A 13,589-nucleotide genomic window follows, 5' to 3' on the forward strand; every position below is an offset into this window, starting at 1 on the left:
TTCTTTTTGGTAGAGACGGAGTCTCACTCTTGCTCAGGCTAGACTCAAACTCCTGAGCTCAAGCAATCCTCCTGCCTTGGCCTCCCAGAGTACTAGGATTATAGGCGTGAGCCACCGTGCCCAGCCGAGAAAGGAGTTTTAAAGATCATCTAGTTCAATGGCTTTTCTGATACATCAGCCCCTCAGAGCACTGCTGACATACAGTCTCTCCTTGAACACTTCCAGGGATGGGAGCCTATTACTTTACTGAGGCAACGCTGACATGTAAAAAACTGTCATATTTAATGTATACAACTCGATGAGTTTGGGAACAAGTATACACCCATGAAACCATCACCACCAAGGTCACCCATTACTTCTTGAAGCAGCCCAATTCTGACTGTTAAAAAGATCTTTATATCCAGCTTAACCTGCTTCTGTAATTCCCACTCCCTGGTCACCAGGGACAATCCAGGACACAAAACCAGTGCAATTAGCACAAGGGCAGGGAAGCACGTGTTGGGTTCAAAGCATGGAGCAACCAGCTGGCTGCGGGGTTCTCCTATCGAAGTGACTTGCTAAGGCAGGCAAGACAGAAGAGATACATTACAGCCATGCTCTGATGGGCCCTGAGTGCCAGGCTGACACGTGACATGATTGACATATTAGGGAGGTGGCCCAGTGAAAACATGGCAGTTGGAGATAACAGTAACTATTTATTGAATGCTTATGTGCAGGGACTGTACAAAGTGCTTTGTATCGACTAACTTGTTTAATTCTTTCAATAGCACTAGATGTAGGTACTGTTACCATCCCATTTTATAGCTGAGGAGACTGGCGCGCAGAGGTCTCAGAACTAGTAAGTCATTGAACCCAGACCTGCCTGACTCTGGTGCCGTGGGCTGCACACAGCCCCGTATAACAGGGGTGGCAGAGAAACCAGGACAGGAGAGTCCTGGGAGTCGCTCACACAGAGGGAAAGAGGACCGAGAACAGAGGGCCGTGGGTCTCATCCGGGCCCTTCTAAAGACGACCCCCGTCTCCATGTCCAGTGTCAGGCTCGATTCTAAACACCATTGGCCCGGCTCCAGCTGCCCCCTGGATTCTGTCACCGCATATACAACACATCTACACTAGCCCCTACCATTTCTCACTGCCCCTCCAACAACTAGTTCCCAATCTGATACTGCTAATTCTTTAAGCAGAAAAGAGCATCAAATTTTGTGTCAAACCAACCTGGGTTTAAATACTTCTACCATATACACACCATGTGGCCTCGGGAGAGCCACTTCACCTTAGTGGGCCTTGGTGTGCTCGCCTACAAAATGGGAACAATAACCTTCTTTGGAGGGTGTTTGTGTGGATTGAATGAGATAATCTGTATACAGCATAGCGCTTGGCACAAAGCAAGTGTTCAATAAACATCGTTACTGACTGTTAGGGGTGGCAGGGGGCTGGCGGAGGTTTGAGAAGCTTTAGGCCGGCAGGCTGGGTTCTCACAGCCTGGCCCTTGTAGCCGCACCCTCAAACAAAGGATCCCCATGGCACCTGTTGAGCACATTGTGCCTGCAGTGTCCACCGCTAGTCTCCAAGCCGTTGACCCCATTGCAGGAAGAGACAGTGGCTTTGCTACAGCAGATCGAGATAGAGAAAAGCCTGTACTCAGACCATGAACTTTGTGCTCTGGATGAAAGCGACTTGCAAGAAAGAAGGCCGACTTCTGTGATGATGAAGAAGAACAGGATATATTGCCGGTGCAAGATTTGGAAGATACGTGGGAGCAGACATTCCTATAGCTCGAACCTGGAGCTCACATAACAGAAGCCAATAAAAAGAATAACTGAACTTCACTGCACGGGAAGCTAGACAGATACCTTACCCCACTGGTCGGAGAGAAGCTTGGAGACCAGGATGTTTGGATGCTGCCCCAGGCAGAGTGGCAGCCTGGCGAGACCCTTCAAGGAACAGCTGAGCAAACCCCGGCCACATTCTCAGAAAACAACATGGAAGCCAAGTTCCTAGGAAATGCACCCCGTTGGCACTACAAGTTCAAGTTCCCCCAGGCAATGCAGACAAAGAGTAACCTTAGGGCCAAAGCATTCTTCTTTAAAGTACTACTACTACCTGGCGACTTTTCCCAGGCTGGGAAGAAGGAAAATCATGTGTGGGTCAGGAAAGAGGAGCTGGGTGACTATTTGAAACCAAAAATACCTTGCCCAGGTTAGATTTCTCTGGGACCTTTGATGGACGGAGCTGCCTGTAAACAATGCTTAGAGAAGTCTGGGATTAGGGCCTCAAGGACATGTGTGATTGCCCCACATTTGCAGGTACTATCAAGCAGCAAACTATATTCTGAGAAATAAACAAGTTTTTATTTGTTAGTCTCAAAAAAAGGAATTATTAGTATTGCTGTTACTGTTGTTTCTCAGGCTTGACACTCTCTGTCTTACATTTGTAGTTAATCCCACGCTGAGAGGGGGCAGCAAGAGGGACCCACAAAGGGGACAGTAAGAATTCAATGCTCCGCCGTGACCTCTTCCCTCTGGCTTTGGGGCTGCTTCTGCAGGTCTCTTTCCTGCACTCGCCACAGAGAGGGTGGGCTCTAGTGAAGACCCCAGCTCTTCTCCCTCCAGGCCTTTTCACTGGGGATCACATACCCTGCCGTCGTTTCCGCCTGTCTTCAATTCGAGCCTGCATTTTATGTCTTCTGCAGGCTTTGCCTCCCCCAAATGCTCTCCTCTCCCTCTCAGTAGCTAGAATCCCAGCTTAAGAAATCATCTAGTGCAACCACTCAAAAAAATTAATTTCAAAATTAAAGCAGTCACTTAAAAAAATTCGTGGCATGATTACATTTGAGCACAGTGGGCCTTTTCCCAACCCATCTACACGCATTCACCAGTCTTCACCGCACAATGTGCATTGTGGGTCTGTGATGTTACCTATTCCTCCTCACAGGCCTAGTACACTATCAAGCCCCTCTGCATCCCCCCCACCGCACGCACCCTCGCTCCCCCAGACACCACCTAAGTATGGATCGCCAGTGTCAATGATGACCAGGGCTCTCCCTGATCACAATCACGAACCCTCTCACATTCACACGCCCTAACGTCCCCTGAGGCCCACAGTAAAGACGAAAGGAGACATGAAAGGAGATTCCAAGGAGACAGGCATGGTGTTTGTACACAGCAAGGGGAGAACAAAGAGAACCCAGAGCCTCGGAGGTGGCAGGCAGGGAGGGCAGGCAAGACAGACTATAAGATGAGTCAGAGAGAGTGAATGAGGGCACTGGGTTGTGTCAATTACCACTTAGTTGCCCCCAGAGGGTGGCATGAATTGGAAGAAGAGAAAGGAGGGGGAGCAGGAAGTGGCGTTGATGACGTAGCTCAGAAAGTGGGGACAGGAGTGAGGTGAGTCGCAGAGGGGGAGCAAAAGCTCAGCTAATCTCTAGGAGAGGCCCAAGCTCCTGCCTTCTGAGATCACCTAGACCTTTCCTGCCCGGCTCTGCTCCTGGCAGCCGCAGAGTCCTGGCCAGGCAGCTGGGATGGCAGGGTAAAGAAGGAACAAAGCTGACAACAAAGCTGTCAGTCCTGGAGATCACCGGACCCCAGCCTGGCAGACAGGAGCCACCCTGTGGCTGCTAATGCCCTCCATTTATTTGGTGCTTTCAACTTATTTCCAACGCCCTGGTGCTGATGATCTCGTTTAATCTTCGGCACAACCCTGGGACACAGGCAGGACTGGGATTGTTCTCTCTCACATGCTTCTCCCCTTTCTACCCTGTGGGTCTCTTGAGAGTCCTCAAATCGTTTCCACCATCCCAGAAACATCCAACGCTGAGCCAGGCGGTGCCTTGGGGGTTGTGGGAAGGTTGGGTCCTGTCTCCAGGCTCCCTTCTGGGCTTGCTGGCTGCTGACTGTCCTGGGCTGGGTGTGACGGGATGTCACAGGATACAGAATCATTCCCCTCCTGGAATTTCCCAGGCACCCCTCCCCCACTGCTTATATTTGAAAGCCTGGCACATAGTGACCATGTCACCCACTCCCCAGGCAGCTATGTCAGGCTTCTCCTCCTCATTAGGCAAATGGCAACCCAAAGCCTAGAGGGGCAAAGGCCTTTGCCCTGAGTCACACGGTGAACACACACAGAGGAATCTGTGATGACTTGGAAAGAGCACAGGTCTGGGGGCATCGGAAGACCTGGGTTGTAGTCCTGGCTCTGCTACTTATCATATAAGTAAGATAAAATAGTCACTCCACCTCCCCAGCCCTGGCTTTCATAATTGTCAATTGGAAATAATAATACCCATCTCTTGGGGTTGTTGGGAGGACTAATGAGATTAGGCTGTCAAAGTGTTCTATAAAAATGAATTACTCTGATTATCAAGCAGCACAGTTAACATCAGGACTGATGCAACAGAAAGAGGCTGGGCCGTGTATAAAAATCTGGTCTCTCCTAAACTCACCTTGTGGCCCTGGGCAAGTCGGGGCCACAGTTTTCCAAGGCCCCTGCCAGCTCTAAGACTGGGGTTTTGCGTGGGCCACACCTCTGGTGCAGGAATTCTGGCGTTGGCCACTCCGATCTCTTGATTGTCCCATTAACCGTGCTCCACATTGCCTTAGATCCCAGAATCTCACTGAGAAGAGCCAGTCAGTTCCCAGTAACGGAAACCTTCGTTCCTTCCCTTGTACCCATCTCCTCAAGCAGCTGAAGTGTGCTTGTGCACGCTCTTCCCTTCCCAGCCTCCCAGCCTCCCAGCTTTAAGGGGGAGGCAGGTCTAGGTGGTGAAATAAATGACAGATTGCCCAGGTAAGATTTCCCAGTGGAAAACACCAGACTGCCTGGATTCCCTCCCTCCCTGGGAGGGCTGAGTCCAACTGCCCTGCCTTTAACACCCTGGCTTCTCACAGGATGGCCTACTGGTGCCAGGCCCCTGATCCTTTCCTTGAGGAAGCAGCTCAGCAGAACCCTCGCTGGGCTCACGGAAGTGAATTAAATATTAAATACGTAAGGCCAGAGCCCCTGGTGCAGCAGCATATTCCCAAAACACAGACAATGGCATAGAGCTCAGCTGTCACAATCCCGGTGGCTATAGACTGGGCTTCCCGGCTCTGAAGCCCACACTCCTGAGAAGGAATGAAAAATGGCAATGTTTTGCTCTCCCAGCAAGCCCATAGTTTTCTGTGTCTTTCCTTCAACCCCCAGTGTTGAAGGCTCCAGGGACCTGGAAATGCCTGGAACATTGAGCTGTGGCATCAGCAGCATTGAAATTTAATAGGTCTGTGACTGGCCAGGCAGGGGCCTCTGTAGTTTAGCCCCATTTAGGGCCTGGAGGGGAAGAGAAGAGCTCAGGCAGGATGCTGAGGTCCTGACATCTCTCAGGGCAATGGGGAACTGGATATTACTGGGATGAGGCCTGGGTGTGGGAGCCAGTTGGTTCGATTCTCAGCTTGATACAGGTCATAGAATTGTCAGACTGGTAGAGCCTCACAGATCACCCAGGCCAACCCTCTATTTTATAAAAAGGTAAACGGAGGCCTGAGAAAAGGGGAAAGCAACTTACTCAAGGTCACTCAGTGAGCTGTGGAATAGCCAGCCCTAGACTCGGGGTCTCTGGTATAGAGCCTGGTGCCTTTTCCACCCCAGCTCCTGCGTGAACCCCCCGAATCTCCTTCCTAATGATGGCAGGCAGTGGGCCTGGCACTGTGCCGGCCCAGGGGACCATTTTAACAGGGAGCAGAATCCATTCATGGTCCCACCTTGCCACCTAAGAACTGAAAGAGCACGAGGTCTGTGGGCTTCAGTACAGCGCTGCCACTCTGTAGGATGGAACCTTGGTCATGTCACTTCTCTGAGCCCTAGTTCCTCACCTGTAAAATGGCATTTAAGAACTGCTATCCTGGCTGGCTACTGTAAAGGTCAAATGAGATCACATATGTGAGGCATTTTGTGAACTGAAGTGCTCTCCAAATGATATTATTAAACGATGCGACCTTTGAAGATGCTGCAGAGGGAGGAAGTCTCCGGGGGGAGGAGGCCGTGCGGAAGCAAGAGCCCACACTCAAGAAAGGATGACATCCTGCCGGCCAATCCCATGGACCTGACTGATCCTGGGGCTACCAGCAGGGACTGACAGCAGCAGGTCAGACCACCCCAGACTCATTGGCTTGAGAGAGTGCCTGCCCGCTTTGCTTCATGTGTGCGTATGTGCACACGTACGTGTGTGCGTGTGTCTGGCAATCCAACATCACAGCAATTTGCCTGGCTGCTCCAGGGGCACATTTAGCAGGAGGGCAGTGTGCGGTGCTGAAGGGAGGTGACCCCACTTCAGGCCAGGTCACAGACCCTCCAAGAAGAGCCCCCCAGCCCGGATCCCTGCGGGGACCTCTCAAGTGCCCTGGCTCCTCTGGGGCCTTACCTTGTACTTGGCCGCAAGCAGCTCTGTGGCCTGCTGCTCCCGCCGCAGGTCCTCCAGCATCTTCTCCTTCTCTTCCAGCAGCTTCTGCTTCTCCTCGCTCACCAGGCTGCGGTCGTCCTGGATGGCCGCCTTCTCCTCCTCCAGCCGCTCCTTCTGCTCCTGCAGGTAATTCTCCATGTTCTTCTCCAAGGCCGACTCTAGGATGGGCTGGGGCGGGCGGTGGTTGTTGTTGTTGTCATCCTCCTCTTCAGCCACCCAGGCCTCAATCACGGGCCCCTCCGGGTACCCCGGCGGGGCCGACACGGCCTTCTTCCTGCGGCTGCTCTTCCTCCGGGGCCGTTTCCCCAGCATCCCCCTTTTCTCCAGCTGGGCCTTCAGGCGGGCGATCTCCTCTTGGAATTCCCGCAGCAGCGTGTCCTTGGGGTCCTCATTCACCCGGGGCTTGTTCTTGATATTCTTGGCTCGGTTGGCAAAGCGCAGGGTGGAGAGGCTCTCATCGTAGCTGTGAGAAGCTGGCCCCAGTGTGGCCACCATGATGGTCTTGGCATTCCCTCCCAGAGAGTCCTGGAGCAGCCGGGTCAGCTTGGAGTCCCGGTAGGGGATGTGGGTGCTCCTGTTGCCTGCCAGAGCAGCAATCACATTGCCCAGGGCAGACAGTGAGAGGTTGATTTTGGAGGCTTCCTTAGGCCTCTCTCCGCCACTGCTGCCACCGCCTCCACCACCGCCACCACCCGTGGATTGTGTGGCTGTCCCTCCAGCTGTGTTGGGGCCTGCCTTGTTCTGCCTTTCACTGCCAGCCAGGTCCACTAGGTTGAGCTTGCCCACACGGATGTGTTCCTGGCCATCAGAGCCACGCTCGCTGCACTCCACGGTGATGACAAAGATGGCATGGGAGCGGGAGCTGAGCTCGTTCATGTGGGTGCTGCCCACTGCCCGGGTCTGGTTCCCCAGGTTCATCACATGCTCGATCTCCTTGACATTCTTGGTGACGAAGGAGGAGAGGTCCTTAATGTAGACGCCTGTCTCGGGGTTCTCCTTCAGCTCTAGCCTCTTGCCCGGCTCCTTGGAGAGCAGGTCTCGAATCTCTTCCTGGTAGATCTCCAGGTAGGAGGCCCGGACCAGGTACTGCTGGTTCTGGGAGCGGGAGATGTGGGTGAAGATGTGCTCAAAGGCGTTGGGGATGACCCCGCGCAGCTCGGGCTCCACCCAGGTCCCCTGCATGGTGTAGGTCTTGCCAGTGCCAGTTTGGCCATAGGCGAACACGGTGCCATTGAAGCCCTGAAGTACCGAGTCTATCAGGGGCCTCACGGTTTCATCATACAGGTCTGCCTGCTTGGAGCTGGCATCATACACGGCGTCAAAGGTGAAGGTCTTGGGCAGCTCCCCCGGGGCTGCGCGGGGGTTCCGCAGGGTCACCTGGCCCAGTTTCACGTCCATGGTCAGGATCTGCTCGTGACCAGCAGCCTCCTCTTTCCTGCTGAGGGGGCGGCACCGGGCCACCACCTTCAGGGCCTCGCTGGCCTTGGTCTTACTGGCCATCTTGCTGCGCTGCCCTTGCTGCCCCCGACCCCCTCCGCAGCCGGGGCGGTCCTGTTCTCCTGCTCCCTAGGTGGGGATCAGCGGGCCGGCCCAGCCCCCAGGCGCCGCTCTTCAATCCGCATGCAGCCTCCTAGGGTGGGGATGCTGGGAGGTGGCCCCGCCGCTGCAGCAGTCCGGGCCTCCACCGCTGTCCGGTCCTCGCTGCACCGGCTGGGGAGGTAGGATTAGGCAGAATCCCCCGGCAGTCGCGGGAGCAGCGCCTGCCGACTGGCAGTGCCCGGAGCCCGCCCCATGCTGGGGCAGAGGGAGCGCTGCCGTAAACAGCTCCGGCAACAATGAGATAAAGGAAGAGGAAAATGGGATGGGGGTGGGCGGCGGAGCTGTCTTCTCCTCCTCCTCCTCCTCCTTCCTCTAGGGATCCATAGCGGGGCTGCAGGTCCTGGGCGGCCAGGGGTCCCGGCCCTCCCGAGGGCAGAGGCTCACCTGGAGTCCTCCCCCGCCGCTGGGGGATCATTCATCGCAGCCAGCGCGGCTGCTGCTGCCTCTGCCTCCGCCTTCCTCGCCGCCACCACGGGAGAATGAGAGAGAAAAACAGAAGGGGATGGGGCGGAGCAGCGGCGGCGAGAGTGATGTTGCTGCCGCGCTGCGGCCCCAGCTAAGCCTCCCGGCTGGGGTGGGGCAAGGGGCGGGGCCGCGGGGCGGGAGACGCGAGCCGGGCGCGGCCCGCGCGCGGGGGCCAGGGGTGCATCGCTCGCCCGCGTCCCCGCCGACCGCTGTGGATGACACGCTCCGGTGCCGACCCGGGTCCCGCGCCCACCGGCCGGGTGCAGCGCAGCCACCGCCCGCCGTCACCCCACCGGGCCCGAGCATGCTGGGAGTTGTAGTCCTGCCTTTGTTAACTGGGTTCTGGCAGGTTGCTGATGCCTCCTCGAGCCCTCCGGTCGGGAGGCCCCTCCCTCGCCGGCGTGCAACCCCTCCGGTGACTGATGAGGTTGCACCCCCCGCGCTTGTTCCCTCCACAGCCGCCATCCTCGGTCTCCCCCCTGCCCCTGCCTTTCTGCCTGCAGATGGGTGCACGTCACCCCTCCCCTTCAGGGTGTCGCCAGGCCTCCGGGGAGCCTGACTCCCAAACGTTTCTTTCCTCTCCCTACTCTGGTTTCCTTCTGGCCTTCCTCTTGTCTCTGCTGGAACCACCTTCCAGCTGATTCTCTCAGCACCCTGGCTCCTCCACCGCCTTCCATGTTGTGTGAACGCCTCTCGTCACTGACTTCCCAGCTACTCCCCAATAGGGAATCTGGGCTCCACACCTCCATCCCGCAAAGTTACCCAGTGTCTGCTGAAGGAGCTGCATCCTTCTTGTCTTCAAGGAGCGCACATTCTATTGACAGAAACCATGTTTTGTTTCCTGAACTGGACTTGCTGTGTCGCATCTCTGTGCTTTTGCCCAGAACCCGGTCACCCTTGTACTCGGTGCCCTGCTGCTTGGGCAGTTCAAGCACCTCCTCCTCAGTAAAGCCTTCCCTGATCCGTTTTTTTTTTAAATATATATTTACCAGAAAAAGGCACAGAATTCGCATAAGACAAAACTTGGATTCGAGTTCCAGTTCTGATCTCCATCCAATAGTGTGACTTTGGGCAGTTACTTACCATGCCCCAGCCTTGGTTTCCTCACTTGTTTAAAAAAATTGGAGCTGGGGAGAGAAATAATACCTACTTCATGGTGTGGTTGGGAGGCTCAAACGAAACAATGACTCATGAAGTATTGTGCCAACGAGAAGCCCTTAATACCTGCTGGGGGCCCAGCTCCCATTGCCTGATGCTCCTGCTTCCTGGGTACCCTGGATACATGAGATCCGTGCTGGGCGTTCCTCTAGGGGGTCTTCGTATTTTTCCCTCTAGGATACAAATCCAATGTAATTCCACCAGTCCAAGGACCAAGCCAGAAGCCTATCCATGGTCCACTCTGCAGAGGAGAGTTGAGTCTGTGGCCTGAGCCCACGCTGTGCTTACTCTCCGTAGGAGGTCCAGATCGAGCAGGTGCTGTTATCTGAAACCTCGAGGCCCTTCTTCGCGGAGGCTCCAGAACAGTCTTTTCACAAAACGTTTCCAAGCATGTTATCCTCTAGAAGACCTAATGGTTTCATTTTTCAACTCTACAAAACCTGTCTCCTTACCTCTTTCCCATCCCCGAGTCTCCAGGACTTGAATGTCAGCTAGACTAGAGACTTGAGGCTTAGCTGAGAGCTTGCCCACTCTGAAGGTTCCTGGCTTCCCTCCACCCTCTTCCTGACCAAGCTCCACCGCTTGTGATTAACTTGGCTTTTGGACCAATCACTAGGTGGAGTTTTGGCTTTGTAGACTAACCTCTTTTGGCTCTGACAACCTGACTTTTGGATGGACCATTTAGCTCTTAAACCACTTTCTTGTTGCACTTGGCTTTGGTTTTTGAACACCCTTTCTCTGCTTGGGCTAACACATCTGACACTACAGTGCTGGATAAAAGGGATCCTCACCCTGGTCTCCCTACTGGATATCACTACCTGGCAAGGCATTTGCCTCCTGTATGGGAGGGACATTGGAATCCCATTGCTTACAAGTTGTGTGACCCTGAGTAAATTATTTAACATCTCTAAATAGTTATTTTCTCAGCAGGATAAGTGAGGATAAGAATGCTTCCCTTCCTCACAGGGTTTGCATGAGGATTAAGTGAGATAATGTATGCAAATACTCCCAAGACTCAGAAGGCACTTAAGAAATAGTATTTTTCCTCCCTTTTGTCCTTTGTATTCAAAGCTGTCCACATTCTATGTCTCCCTTTTCAGCACCATCTTTAGCTACTCTTCCTCCCTCTCACATACTCAAGTCTCAGCCACTCTGATTCGCTTGTAAGGTCCCTGAAACACACCCTCGTTTTTGGTGCTCATGCTGCGCCTCTGCCCAAAACGTCCTCCTAACTTTGTTCCTGTCTACACAGCCTCACCTTCTATTCATTCCGAAGCTCGATCTCTATGGCTTCTCCTCCCACCACGTAGGAGAGACCTCTCTTACCAAGGACATCAGTGAGTTCCACGGTGCCAACTTTAGTGGGTCCTTTCCAATAAGAGCATCTGACATAATCTACTTCTCCATTCTTTATGCAACTCTTGCTTGCCATAGCTTCCATGACTCCACACTTTTCTGGATTACCTCCTACAGTTCCTATGAGTTTCTGGTTAAGTTCAGTCTCCTTAACAAGTTGCTCCACCGCAACCGCGACATTAAATGTTAGAGTTCACTAAAGCTTGATCCTAAGCCCTGATCCTAAGCCCTGTTTTCTTCTAATGCCACCCTCTAGTGTCATCACAGCTTATGGCTTCAATTATTGTCTAAATAATTTTTAAATTTGTTTCTCCAGTTCAGACTTCTCTTCTGAGTTCGAAACCTACACACCCAATTCTCTGGTGGACGTAGCCACTTGGCTGGCTCTCCGGGCACCTGGACTTCTACTTGTTCTCACTGGACTCATTAGTCTCCCCCCCAAACTTCCTCCTCCAAAACTGTCCCTACCTCTGTAAATAGCTCTTCCCTCACCCCCGATATATTCACTCAAACACCAAATCCTGTCAACTCACCTTCCTACATATTTCTCAGCTCTATGGATCTCTTCCTTTCTTTCCCATTTCCATAGCTGCTATCATGACCAAGCCATCATCTTCTCTGACCTGGCCTCTCACAGTGGCCTCCAATCTGGCCACCCTGTGTCTGCTTTTGCCCCACCCATTCATTCTTTACAAAGCAATCTTTTAAAAACACATGTCTGATCACGTCACCCCATGCTTGTAGCCTTCCAATGCTTCTCACTGCTCTTAAGGTAAAGTCAAATCATTGATGCAGCCCCCCTGCCCTGCACGATCGGGTACGTGCCCACACCTCCTGTCAGGTCCCATGCCACTCTCCACCTTGCTCCCTGTGTTCTTGTTATAATTACCTTCTTTAGCTCCCTTCCAACCTCCTTCCACGGGGCCTCTACACATTCTCTTCCTGCTACTAGAATATTTATCCTCACCGCCTTTGCCTAGATACCTCCTCTTCATCATTCTGATCTTAGCTTGAAGGTCACCTCCTAAGGATACCTTTCTTTACTTCCCCACCTAGGTTGTGTCCCTCCGTAACATGTTCTCATCCTTCCTTGTACTTCCCTTCTAGAACTTAGCGTAACTGTAATTAAATAATTATTTCTCCACCTCCCCTGTTGTTCTATGAAGAACACAAATGTTCTCTATAAAATGTCTGTTTCATTCATTTTTGTATCCGCAATGAATAGCCTAGTTTCTGGCACACAATAGGTGCTCAATAAATATTTTTAAAAATAAATTAAAGCCCCGTATGAATATCACCTCTTCTGGGAAGACTCCTTTGACTCCCCTGACTCTACCAGCATTAATCTTTCCTGTCCTCTTGGTTCTATAGCTATCTGTTTAACTGCTCTCATTGTACTTACCATAGTCTGACTTGTGCTATGGATAACTGAGTCTGTCTCCCTCACTATAATGTGAGTCCCCTGAGGACAGGAGCTGTGATTTTTGCCTTTGTGTCTCCTTCCCCCACACCTGGCATGGTACTATATACATTCTAGGTGGTTAATATTGGTTGTTGAGCAAATGAGTAAATGTTCAAAGATTATCAGGGCAAGAAAACGGAGTGGTGACACAAAGAAATGACAGTAATAGACTCTTGTATTTGTAGAGTGATTTACACTTAACGAAGTATTATCACATTTATTACTCACTCGATCCTCACATCAATCCCAAAAAGGGGGAAAATATTAATATCCCTATATTATAAGGAGGCCCCCAGCTTCAGGCTGATTAAGCGAATAGGGGAGGAAACCTGGCCACTAAGGGGCATAGTTAGTCTACAGACCCCAAACCTACGAGCCTGGTAGTCTTTCTCCTGTGCCGTGGAGTGAGTTTACCGTGGAGGTAAGTTGTAGATCAGTTGCTTCCCAGTCCTGGTTCGAATGCCAGCTTCACTGTGTACATACCCGTTGGTATGGTTGGTAGGGAGAAGAAGCTCCTTTGCTGCATTTCCTTTGATACATTCTTTTTATGCAGGGGATTCCCATACCAGCATCTTTTTCCACTGTGGGTCCAGTAACAGCCAGGGAAGACTATACAAAGAAGACAGAGTTCACACTTCAGTAACCCTAGGCCTACAAATGATCAGATGCAAGAAATTCAGGATTTACCCTGCAAAACCAAGTTCTGCCAGCAGAGGGAGACATAACTATGTGACAAAATTACTGGATGCGCTCCAAGTTTCTGGGTTGTCAATCACTATGAGATTGTCTAACTCAAGGGTGCCCCAAAGTATCCAAGCTTAGATTACAATTGCTCCTTTTCCTCCTATGACTTATTTTTTGTGGTCTTTGCTGTAATTTCTGGTGAATTGGGTTGTCAACAAAAATAAATAAATAAATAAGAATTGAAAAATCTGAAAATCGAAAAAATCTGGATATTAAGAAAGAACGCTTTGGCCGGGCGCGGTGGCTTACTCCTGTAATCCTAGCACTCTGGGAGGCCGAGGCGGGCAGATCGTTTGAGCTCAGGAGTTCGAGACCAGCCTGAGCAGGAGCGAGACCCTGTCTCTACTAAAAATAGAAAGAAATTAGCTGGAC

The 13,589-nt window shown here is 52.2% G+C and overlaps 1 protein-coding gene and 1 pseudogene across 1 annotated transcript in view; one reads left to right on the plus strand and one right to left on the minus strand.

The window, feature by feature from the left end:
• The window catches only part of KIF3C (kinesin family member 3C), a 40,869-nt gene extending 32,266 nt beyond the window's left edge, over positions 1-8,603 (minus strand). The window contains exon 1 of the mRNA XM_012652427.1: positions 6,395-8,603. Coding sequence (XP_012507881.1) covers positions 6,395-7,933 — 1,539 coding nt within the window. The 5' untranslated portion in view covers positions 7,934-8,603. The remainder of the gene's footprint in view (positions 1-6,394) is intronic.
• Positions 1,420-2,223, plus strand: LOC105816969 (annotated as a pseudogene).
• Positions 8,604-13,589: the final 4,986 nt, after the last annotated feature.

Source organism: Propithecus coquereli, unplaced genomic scaffold (genome assembly GCF_000956105.1).
Source record: "Propithecus coquereli isolate 6110/MARCELLA unplaced genomic scaffold, Pcoq_1.0 Scaffold39, whole genome shotgun sequence".
Lineage (NCBI taxonomy): Eukaryota > Metazoa > Chordata > Mammalia > Primates > Indriidae > Propithecus > Propithecus coquereli.